The sequence below is a fragment of the Priapulus caudatus genome, unplaced genomic scaffold (genome assembly GCF_000485595.1).
Source record: "Priapulus caudatus unplaced genomic scaffold, Priapulus_caudatus-5.0.1 Scaffold4014, whole genome shotgun sequence".
Lineage (NCBI taxonomy): Eukaryota > Metazoa > Priapulida > Priapulimorpha > Priapulimorphida > Priapulidae > Priapulus > Priapulus caudatus.
The window spans coordinates 1-12,040 of record NW_014581075.1 but is presented as its reverse complement, the minus strand read 5'-3'; the positions used below and the strand labels follow the sequence as shown (position 1 = coordinate 12,040).

The following is a 12,040-nucleotide window of genomic DNA, read 5'->3' as shown; positions in this document are numbered from 1 at the left end:
TAACGTAGAGTGGAATTATAATTACAGTACCTATACAAAACAATTTTTACTGGATAAGACTGGTAAAGGATTGGCCGTGAAATTCCCATCCTACACTTTGATGCATAGAAATCGCAACACTAACCGTTAGTGTTGCGATTTCTATGCTTTGATGTATGTATTACAATAATGTAGCAGCGACTTTGATCGAATATGACATCCTCGCGCCATCTATCGGTAGAAATAATTTATATGCGCACATTGTATGTTATGTGTAACCGTAAATACACATGAGATGGGGAGGGAGGTGGGAGAAAGACAACCCCCTGTATATACCCCCTCTGAGAAATCTTCCACGGACCAGTGGATAGTAGGGGGTGCTAGCAGAGAGTAGGAGCACACAGCCAATGACCCCCCAAGTTCACCCCCCAAGTTCAGGGGATACTGTGTCGAAGGGGAAAGTGACCCGGTTTAAGGTGCTCCCTGGTTTAGAGGGTGCTGAAGTCAGGGCGCTAAGCTCAGGGGACACTGTGGTCAAGGGACGCTGAGGCCATAATGTCAAATTTAGAAGGCGTTATTTGAAAAATAGCATCTAAAATGGGCTATAGTGTTGCGGGTACGATATTAATTCTCAATAAAATAAAAGAAATTTATTTGCATTATCCCGCACTATTGAATTGTACAAGTTTTTGTACGTAATAACGGTATTTGGTTGGCAATGACATAATTCTGTATTTAACGTTTTAATCTATTATTCAGCTATTAGCTAGGGTATTAGGTAGTAAATTGACAAGAAATCACCAATATATCACTGCGACACCCCCTAGCACGTGTTATCATCATATTCATCAAACGTTGCTTGTAAGTTGTAACCACAGCACTTTCAATCACTAGCAATGTCCAGGTTTTTTTCTTTAAACAAATACACGCATTTCAATGACGAACAGGTACAGTGTATATATATACATATTTATTATTACAGTGATTTATTACATAATTTCTTTACAGAATTCAAACGAATCTTCATAATTATAGAAAAATACAGTCACGATATCGAGCGCCGTACCTCAGGCGTCGCCACGACGATATCTCTCTCCGCATTCCGACACAACTTATGAATGATGCGGCAACGGCTCTGATGTTTCATCGACGTGGCACGCGTGCGCGTATCACATAAATACGTATAATCACAGATAATTAAGAACGACGTTGCGACCCACAATCACCGGGGAAGACACCACCGCAAAACCGCGTGCGTGCGGAAGACAAATAAAAAATGGCCGCTGTGCAAAGATACGCGCGCGCATACGACGAATCAAATATGGCCGCAGCGCGAAGATTGCTGTCTAATCGGCTGCCGGAGCGGTGACGGCGGCGGCGGTGGCGGAGGACTCTGTGTACTGCAGGAACCAGAGGCTGGTTCGCACGAACCGGTCCGACTCCACGTCGACCTTGGAGAGGGCGTGGTTGTCGTCGGCAACGTACATCCTGCGCAGAGAAGCAGACAAATGATGAAGATGGCGAAAACAAATTAACATGGCCGTCATACGAAGGTGACCCTCAAAACAAACATCACCGTCATACGAAGGTGACCATCAAAACAAACATGGCCGTCATACGAAGGTGACCATCAAAACAAACATGGCCGTCATACGAAGGTGACCATCAAAACAAACATGGCCGTCATACGAAGGTGACCATCAAAACAAACATGGACGAAAAACAAAGATGGAGAAAACAAACATTTTGTCATCATGAATCCTTGCAGACGCTATCTTAACAACACCGTACAACACTAACACAGATGGGCGGACGGGGTCACGATCACTGCTTGACTGTGGNACCTCTCTCTATACACTGCGTACGAGACACTCTGAGATGGCTCGTGAAACTCACGAGTAACTTTACGATATTTCCGTCTTTTCCTCGACCCTGCTACAGTGTTAACCCCTACCTCTGTTGCTACTGCTGCCTACTGCTGCCACCGCCACATCTCCCTACCTCCACTCCACGTCCGTCTCCACGTTAACCCGCCGCATCCATCCCCGCTCCTCGACCGCCCGCTGCTGCCGCCTGGTGGTGATGATCACAGGTTGAGCTGGTGTACGCTGTACGCTCGCACGGGCGGCGCGTCGTACACCCTCGCCGGCTTCGGCCGCCGCAGCTTGCGTCCGTGGTAACCAGTCTTCTTCTGCCTCCAGCCACTCTTCGGACGGTAGCCGAGCCACCTGCTTGCCTGCGGCGAGCCGCGCGTCAGCTTGTCGTGGTCCGGGTTGGAGACGCGGCCGACGACCGCGACGCATCGCTCGCTCACGCGCATCTCGCGCCGCGACGGAAGCTGAACGATCACGTCGCCGCCGGCAACGCGCCGGAGGATCGTCGTCGACGTTCCCGCGGCGCGCACCACCTTTCCGCCGTCGCCGGGGTAACGCTCAACGCAGCAGACGACCGTACCGACCGGTAGCGCCCCTAGCGGGTAGGCATCTCCTTCGTATGCCTTCACTGCGGAGAGAGAGACGCGGGGGAACGTGGCGTGAGGGATACCGCGGGGTAGACGTGTCCGCGATATCAATAATAATAATCAATAATAGTAAGTAATAGTAAATATAATGATTATCGAATGAGTACAGGTGTGTAAGTTAATTAAGTACAGGTGTGTAAGTATACATAGACTGAAACCTATGTTAACGGACACCTCTACAAAATAATCACCTGCGTATAATGACGCTATTGATTTTGAGGGACCCTTGTATACAGACTCGTCTGTACATGTAAACGAATGGTAAAGTGCGTGCAGTGCGTACGTCGGCTTACGTACTCGTGAGTGTATGTGAACTAATGGTTACTACTAATGGAACTAATGCTACAAAGTTACACACACCTCGATGAACAATGACTTCCACTAACGCTGTCACCACTATAATAATGCACCTCTCATGCAAGGGATACACCTCTAGCACCTGCGTGTGGTGGCTAGCATTTCTCAGGCTTTTAATCAGACCCACGAAAAAAATATAGGATGAAAATTTGCAAAAAAAGAAGACAAAAGTAGGATTTTGCTAGAAAAATTATTATAGAAGTAGGACTTATGCAGGCTTTCAGGATTAATTTTTACTCATACTATAATCGAGGCCAGTGTAAAAAATAGGAAAAAAAATTAAGAAAAAGTAGGAATTTCAGGGACAAATTAGAACTTAGGCACAAAGACAAAAAAAGTAGAAAAAGTAGGAATACTTGAAAGCCTGCATTTCTACGCGGCTCTACTTTTGCAGTACCTGTCACTAAGTAACGCTGTCACCACTACCATGACCTTTCATGCAACGGACACACCTCTAGCACCTGCGTGTGGTGGCTAGCATTTCTACGCGGCTCTACGTTCTCGTACCTGGTATCCGCGGAATGTGACCGGACGTGTTGATGATGTCGCCGGCCTTCATGTTACACGTCGCCAGGATGAAGCGTTTCTTGTCGCCCCCGGCAACCAGCGCTATCTTCGCGCTCCGCAGCGGGTCGTAGTGTATGGACATCACCTTAACGAGTTAATTATTGGTGTTAATTATAACGCGCGTATTAATCGCTACGCATTCACGTTCAACTTAATTATAACACGTATAACGAAAGGACAAATAGTACGCCAGAGGGTTTTGCAACTGGGAGAGCGGCATCCAAACCAATGAGACTGGACCTGTCTTAAATGTTGGACTTCTAACATTTTTTGTTAACCCCATCACGTAACATGAGCTGCGGTGGATGACGACGGCTCGAATAGAAATTCACGATCACCTAATGCGATTGAAAGCTACCTTTTCTTGGAGCGGTTCGCCTTCCGTTGGTCCTATGCGATGCATGTCAACCATTCGGAATTTAACCTTGTTTCCCCCGGCTCTTCTGTGGTTAACGACCCGACCTAGAAAACACAAGCAACGATATATATTGTTCATGGTTGGGAAGAAGGAAGGTTTCCTCAAAGGACGAAATGAAGCAGAATCAATCGATCAGCTCTAATTAATGTACAAAAGTTTATTACAGGTGACGTTAACGCCTTTCCACTTGTACAGCAATTATGTTATATTCTATATTATTATATTATATTTTAATGCGAAATGTATTTACTAAGTGATAATAGTAGGGCTTATTTATTTGCATTACAAGCACATATCTACGTCCAGATTTCTAACATTAAAGACAGAACGTTGCCTTAGAACCGCCCACCAAATATTTTCACCAAAACATTTTTTACTTTTGTTCTTTTTATTCCTCACCTGTCACTAGATCTCGCCCTCCCGTCTTCGTGCATGGCAGTGCCTTTGTCGTGTACCCCGACGCCGGCATCTTCGTAACGATGACCCTCCGTTGAAACCGCAGGTGAACCTTGTGCTTGCGTCCTCTCAGCTTTTTACACAGCGGTGTCGTCGTGTGGAAACCTCTCGCTAGCGGCGCAGAGCTCTGAGCGACGAAGGACGGCGTCTGCTGCAGGCTCGCTGCCGGTAGCAGACGACTGGAGGCGGCGGTTGTTGTTAGCGACGGTCGCAGAGACGGCTGCGTCGCCGCGGCAACCCGAATCGTCAGACGCTGCAGAGAGCGGGCGAGCGTGCTGGCCAACATTCTGAAGACGCGAGACTAGAGAAGACACATACAGAAAACTGAGACATATGTCCAGGGAAGGAGTGAGTGATGCGGACTGTCACTCATTATAATGTCAATGATACTCAGATAGGAAGGTGCTCATGACATGTAAATTAAAATTGTAATCAACCGCGGGTGTATCGTAGACATAATATTCGATTATTTATGATAATCACACGCATGTCACCGATTTGACATATTGCACAATTAAAAAGTATGGTATAGGTTACCTAAATATTTCTAACGATAATTGGAAATACAAAAGTGAAGGAATTGATCAATTAATAAATCAAAGCATTGTCGAATTTGACTTTCATGTGGGAGCAGCCATGTTGATCTTTTATCGCCATCTGGTGTGCTTTCTAGACATAAAATATGGACAATAAATGTAAGCTTACTTTGCCATAAGTTTGTTCATAGATTTTCCCCTTCTACGACCTAAGAGTTTCTGACTGTAATGTTTCAACTTTTCAGGAAATATTATTTATTATTATTAAATATATAGTAATCAGTCAAAATAATTAAATGCCATGTGTATTAGTTGTATCAAGAGCGTATAAAGAAGGTTTTGCTTCTTTATTATTCCCTTCTTTATACGTTCTTGGTTGTATCATGAGTAGATAAAAAACGTTTTTTTGTATTTATTCACTCCTGGTTGTACTATGTATCACAGGCTTTTGGAGGCTCAAGTTTCAAGAAGAGTACTATAACTATTCGCTCTTACAGTTATAGTACTCTTCTTGAAACTTGAGCCTCCAAGGGCCTGTGTATGTATGTATAGATGAGGGGGTACAGGGGGCGGCGGTACGAGAGAAGGGGGACGGGAGACGGGAGAGGATGGGGCGGGAGACGGGAGAAAAGGAGGCGGGAAGCGGGAGGGGAAGAGGAGTGAGAGTAGGGAGGCCAGTTGGCAGGAGATTTGAGAAAAAGAGAGAGAGAGAATAAAAGAAATCCATAGCACGAGAAATAAATACATGAGAAAATACATTGTACAGGATAAATACATTTATCACGCAAACTGGTGTACATACACGCATACTGCATACACGCGTAGTTCGCGCGCAGAGGGGATATTATTGTCACGTCAAATATGACATCCTCGCGCCATCTCTCGGTAGAAATAATTTATATGCGCACATTGTATGTTATGTCTAACCGTCAAATGCATTATTAAAAGTATTATAATACTCTAAAACATATTTAACGTAGAGTGAAATTTATATAATTACAGTACATATACAAAACAACATTTACTGTATAAGACTGGTAAAGGCTTGGCCGTGAAATTCCCATCCTACACTTTGATGTATGTATTTCAAGGATGTAGCAGCGACTTTGATCAAATATGACATCCTCGCGCCATCTATCGGTACAAATAATTCATATGCGCACATTGTACGTTATGTGTAACCGTAAAATACATTATTAATGAGAGGGGGAGGGAGGCGGGAGGAGAGGGGGAGGGAGGCGGGAGGAAGACAACCCCCTGTACCCCTCTGAGAAATCTTCCACGGACCAGTAGATAGTAGGGGGTGCTAGCAGAGAGTAGGGGCACACAGCCAATGACCCCCCCCAAGTTCAGGGGATACTGTGTCGAAGGGGAAAGTGGCCCGGTTTTAAGGTGCTCCCTGGTTTAGAGGTCGCTGAAGTCAGGGTGCTAAGCTCAGGGGATACTGCGGTCAAAGGAGGCTGAAGCCATAATGTCAAATTTAGAAGGCGTTATTTGAAAAATAGCATCTAAAATGGGCTATAGTGTTGCTGGTACAATATTAATTTTAAATAAAATAAAATAAATTTATTTGCATTATGCCCCACTATTAAATTGTACAAGTTTTTGTACGTAATAACGGTATTTAGTTGGCAATGACATAATTCTGTATTTAACTTTTTAATCTATTATTCAGCTATTAGCTAGGGTATTAGGTAGTAAATTGACAAGAAATCACCAATATATCACTGCGACCCCCCCTAGTACGTGTTATCATCATATTCACCAAACGTTGCCTGTAAGTTGTAACCACAGCACTTTCATTTACTAGCAATGTCCAAGTTTTTTCTTTAAACAAACACACGCATTTCAATAACAAACAGGTACAGTGTATATATACATAGTTATTATTACAGTGATTTATTACATAATTTCTTTACAGAATTCAAACGAATCTTCATAATTATAGAAAAATACAGAGTCGCGATATCGAGCGCCGTACCTCAGGCGTCGCCACGACGATATCTCTCTCCGCATTCCGACACAACTTATGAATGATGCGGCAACGGCTCTGATGTTTCATCGACGTGGAACGCGTGCGCGTATATCACTGATCACATAAATACGTATAATCACGCATAATTAAGAATGACGTTGCGACCCACAATCACCGGGGAAGACACCACCGCAAAACCACGTGCGCGCAAACGACAAATAAAAAATGGCCGCCGTGCGAAGATACGCGCGCGCATAAGACGAATCAAACATGGCCGCCATGCGAAGATACGCGCGCGCATAAGACGAATCAAACATGGCCACCGTGCAAAGATACGCGCGCGCATAAGACGAATCAAACATGGCCGCAGCGCGAAGATTGCTGTCTAATCGGCCGCCGGAGCGGTGACGGCGGCGGCGGCGGCGGAGGACTCTGTGTACAGCAGGAACCAGAGGCTGGTTTGCACAAACCGGTCCGCCTCCAGGTCGACCTTGGAGAGGGCGTGGTCGTCGTCGGCAACGTACATCCTGCGCAGAGAAGCAGACGAATGATGAAGACGGCGAAAACAAACATTGCCGTCATACGAAGGTGACCATCAAAACAAACATGGCCGTCATACGAAGGTGACCATCAAAACAAACATGGGCCGAAAACAAAGAGGAGAAAAAACATACCATTTATGTCCATCATGAATCCTTGTCAGACGCTAATCTAACAATCACGTACACACTAATCACAGATCGAGGCGGACGGGTCAACGACATCACGCTGATGACGTAGGGCGCCACCGATGTGCTGCAGCAACCAGCGGATAGAGTGAACGAACACGTTCGAATCCACGTCGACTTTCGATAGAGAGTGGTTGTCATCCATCACATACATCCTAGAGACGCAGGAGAAAGAGATGGAGCCATGTTAGTAATCATCCGAGATCCACGGCAGTGCCACCCGCTATCCCTCCACTCCCTTTTCGGGTTCGCATCGAGCTCACTCGCTTTACGAAAGCCGCCAACGTTCCCGAAAACATTTAGGAAAAAAAATTGCTGTTACGTCACAAACGATACGAAAGATCACGGATTGTTCGTGGTTTCCATTTGCTAAATTTGTTTGCTGGCCTGCTGTCAGGCAGACTCCAGCATAACAGCAACTTCACCACGTTTCTATCGAGGTAGGGGGGGGACCTGACCTGTCTTTCGAATAGGGATAGATTTACGATATATGAAATTACTAGGATGTATTAGAGGACCTTGGTTACATCGGGGATCGTTAACGTAGACTCACTTGACGGGGATGTGTCTTGCCTTAAATTACGAGGAAATATTAGAGGACGTCCGTTACGTTACGATCGTTAATTTAGATTCACTTGATGGAGAATCTAAAGACGAAAGATTTACGATTTATTCTATAGGACGTCAGGGAAAGAATCGGAGTAACGGCTCACCTGACGGAGAATAGAAAGGTGATGTAGATTTACAATGATAGTAGCGGACCAATCGTTATATAAAAAATGTTATATTATTACATGTTATTTAATGTTATATCACCTTAATATTAATGTATAGGGGGGATCGTTAACGTAGACTTACTTGACGGGCACGTGTCTCGCCTTCAGTGCTTTGTAGTTCGTGTCCCTGCTGCGGCGGCACCATCTTATCAGCGCCCCCTATCATCAGCAGCAGCGGAGTCTTCATCTGAAACGACGCCCCAAGCGTGTGAATGAAGACCGTGAATGAAGACCAGTGAATGCAAGAGCCGTAATGAAAGACCGTGAATGAAGACCGTGAATGAAGACCGTGAATGAAGACCGTGAATGAAGACCGTGAATGAAGACCGTGAATGAAGACCGTGAATGAACCGTGAATGAAGACTGTCGTGGAATGAAATTACCCAGTGTTAGTGTACACCTCCGTATAACAGACGCCTGTCTATAAAGGACACTAGACTTTTCTTTTAATTGGGAAAATTTTGTATACGGTTTGATTCAAGTTGTTTTTGAAATGGATTTGGCCCAGTATTTAGCGTGGCTTCCAAAATTAATCGCATATCTTATCATCGAATAGGACCGAGGGAAATCAAGAAAATCAGGAAAATTAAGCGTATTATAAATATAATTACTATTATTTTATATACGTATTATATTATATAATTAATATGTATACCTAATATAAGTACCTAAAAAGTTATTAATAATTTACATAACTTTATAATTTTTTTAAATAATTTTGATAATAATAAGTAAATTAATATTAATTACATAATTAAGTACTTGTCAGCTAGCACTATTGGCGAATCGTTCAGCATCTTTTCAAGGTCGGCCGGGGTCGGAACGCGTCCGAAGTGGAACGCTCCCAAACCTCCTTCCACGTAACTCCAATCCGGAATGTCGGAGCCTCCCAACTTAGCTGCAGGGAGAGAGGAGCCGGTGTGAAGGTCGCGGTAAGGTCACGCGTGGCGGGGAGACCGTGCGGGACGTCAGCGATGCATATATATGTATGTATATATACACACATATATATAAATAATACGTGACCTCATCGTGTCATAGTACATAGTACGAAGAAATATTCCCTCGAAAAATTATTATTTTAAATATTATAACCTTTATGATGCCATAAATCTCTAGTATCGTCAGTACTTACTAGCAATGTTGGTGACAGGGTTCCTGCATTCGGCAGCCTTGTAGAAATCCTGCGAAAAAAATCCTCCATATATTAATTTTACTTGTAATAATATGCGTCCGGTCATATATTTCTTATGTGAACCTAACTATATTTTTTCAGTAAAATTTTTTTACCATAAGATATTACTTACCCTTAGCGATTTACAAACAATTATCTAACTATGAATAGCAATAGTAAATCCAGTATAGATCAACGATTGAAAGGGGGCCGTGCTAATTCGGACGGGATTTAGGGATTCTGCTGAGGCTTTGTATAATGGAGACAGGGACGCGTAGCCACTGCGTAATAATAACATAAGAATATATAATAATAATAATAAAATAATAATAATACTTAATACTCGAGACTCACAGGGTAGCGTCCGATGAGATGAGCAACAAGAAATCCGCCGTATGACCCGCCGAAGCAGACGACGCGGTTGCCGTCGACAACGCCCGATGCCACCAGCTCGTCCGCACATTGCTGAAACACGACGATGACGAGAGAGTGAGCGAGACGACGACGCGAAAGACGATTAAATAATAGAACGCCGACAAACAATAACGAACATGCGCACTACGTTTACTCAAAATGTTAAACGGTTTTACTTTATGGGCAATGAGTAAGGTTTAATTGAGCATTAAAGCGGTCAGACACGACTGAATAATGGCGGCCATATTTAAAGATGGTGTCCAAAGGAGCAGACGCCTGTGATACGCGCATCGCACGGTTTCACACGCTTTGAAAATGCATATAAAAATCTTGAGGGGGAAATTCTTTTACACTACGATGCAACGAAATTATGAATTTTGTCATGGTGACATTGTCCGACTCAGAAACTACAACAACAACAAAACAACAACAAACAAACACAAAATAAGGGGAAGAAGGAGAACGGAACAACGTACTTGGCAAAAAAAGAAACAAACAAACAACAAACAAGGAGGAGAAGTAAACAACGTACCTGACAGTCTGCCACATCCTGCTTGCCACAGTTCCCCAGCAGGGAGAAGATTCCGTCGTCCCCGAACCCGGTGGAACCGCGGTAGTTCACTGGAACAAACGCGTGGATGTTCTCACATCGTCACCACTCACGATCCCCCCGCGGTACGACCGAACCGTGAGTTGTTCACCGGAACACGTGTACTCATGCACACGCACGCACGCACGTACGTACGCACACACACACACACACACACTCTCTCTCTCTCTCTCTCACACACAAACACACACACAAAGTAAATCCTACTTGATGACAACAAATCTTGTTCAGGACTGATCGCGCCACCCAAGGAGCAACCTAACGACCATAACGGCTTCACAACAGCAGTGACAATTACCAACGTAATGTGTCACTGTGTTCATCGTAAGACCACGCCCGACGAACACGACACGACCGTCGTCACCACCAGGGGGAGTTACCGAGCATCATGGCGAATCCGAGTCTAGCGAACCCGGCGACGTAGAGGTTCCAGCCGGCGAGGTGTACGCTGTGAGGGCCACCTGCAGAGAAACAAGCGAACAGTCAGCGCCAACGTCTGTCTAGCAGCAGAAAAATTGTTTTTTAATATAATATTTTACGATATAATTCATCTATTATAATTTTACAATAATATTTAGTATATAAATATATATATATATATATAAATATATAAAATAAAATATTTATTATTTCATAGTATTCATACATAGAAATGCGTAATACATATATATATATATATATATATATATTACGAATTCTTATGTTACAACCACGCACACACATGCACGTATATTAGAGGGTGGCAGGTTAATACCATGAGGAAAGATAATGAGAGGAGGTTTCCCAGCTTCTCCCGCCTTGCTCCCCTCCTTCTCTGTCTCAGATGGCTTCGGTAGAATCAGGATTCCCTCAAAGTGTAGATCGGCTGTAAAGCAAACATTACTAATCGCTGTAAAAGCAGTACGGTCAGTGCCAACACAGAAAATGCACGGCGGTAAACGTCCATGGTCAGTTGTAAATGTCCATGGTCAGCAGCAAAGGTCAATGATAGCGGTAAAGGTCAACGTCTGACGTTCAAGGTCAACGATTCACAGTGAAAGTCAACAATATAAATTAGTCGTAAATTTCACGCTGTTTGCTGCCGTCGTTAATTCAATTACTTCCACGGCCATTAATTAACTCGGCGGCCATTGTTGCAGCGGCGACGCGATACGTCACACTCACGATAGTCCGGGTTGACACATTTCGGCTGGAAGACCTGGACCTCCCACGTAAGGTCATCGAGCAGCGTGGCCGGGTCAAGGTCAAACCAGTTGATGTTTCCCTCTCCTCCTGCAGGAAGCAGTTTCGCTAGGCGCTGTGAGAAGGAGAATCAGAGAAACATGTGAGAGACCGTGAAACATAGTGTGAAAGAGATATACGGTGCGCCACGGCATATTTGTGTAGGATAGGAGTAACGTGCCGTTGTCCTCTCTGTTTCCCTCCTTCCCTCTCTCGCTCTCTCTCTCTCTATATATATAGCTCTCTCTCTCTCCCTGTCGTCTTTCCCCCTCTCTCTTCCTCTCTCTCTCGTCACTTTCTCCCTCTCT

The 12,040-nt window shown here is 44.3% G+C and overlaps 2 protein-coding genes across 3 annotated transcripts; both read right to left on the bottom strand.

The window, feature by feature from the left end:
* Positions 1-1,827: 1,827 nt before the first annotated feature.
* LOC106819678 (39S ribosomal protein L2, mitochondrial-like) lies at positions 1,828-4,935 on the bottom strand. 2 transcript variants are annotated; one of them, XM_014824276.1, is made up of 5 exons: positions 4,836-4,935; positions 4,242-4,599; positions 3,783-3,886; positions 3,365-3,509; positions 1,828-2,481 (listed from the first exon to the last, which is right to left on the bottom strand). In XM_014824276.1, exons 2-5 carry the CDS (start codon positions 4,582-4,584, stop codon positions 2,066-2,068), a joined length of 1,008 nt encoding a protein of 335 aa, XP_014679762.1. In that variant the 5' UTR covers positions 4,585-4,599; positions 4,836-4,935; the 3' UTR covers positions 1,828-2,065. The 2 variants fall into 2 exon arrangements, with proteins under 2 accessions (XP_014679762.1, XP_014679763.1); XM_014824277.1 differs by having other exon boundaries at positions 4,242-4,585.
* Positions 4,936-6,710: 1,775 nt separating this feature from the next.
* Positions 6,711-11,808, bottom strand: LOC106819677 (acylamino-acid-releasing enzyme-like; the record flags this gene model as incomplete). The annotated part of the gene is made up of 9 exons (XM_014824275.1): positions 6,711-7,336; positions 8,396-8,500; positions 9,075-9,211; positions 9,449-9,497; positions 9,842-9,952; positions 10,434-10,522; positions 10,892-10,972; positions 11,266-11,376; positions 11,676-11,808. Coding segments are annotated over 9 exons (1,197 nt in total), but the record flags the coding sequence as incomplete, so codon positions are not given.
* Between the last annotated feature and the right edge of the window lie 232 nt (positions 11,809-12,040).

Bases quoted from the DNA above. Each gene is read 5' to 3' on its own strand.
- LOC106819678 (XM_014824276.1), bottom strand. From the start codon at position 4,584: ATGTTGGCCAGCACGCTCGCCCGCTCTCTGCAGCGTCTGACGATTCGG. The intron at 3,887-4,241 runs GTGAGGAATAAA...TGTGTTTTCTAG, and splicing joins AGGGCGAGATCTAGTGACAG to GTCGGGTCGTTAACCACAGA. The intron at 2,482-3,364 runs GTACGAGAACGT...CTCTCTCCGCAG, and splicing joins TCACATTCCGCGGATACCAG to TGAAGGCATACGAAGGAGAT.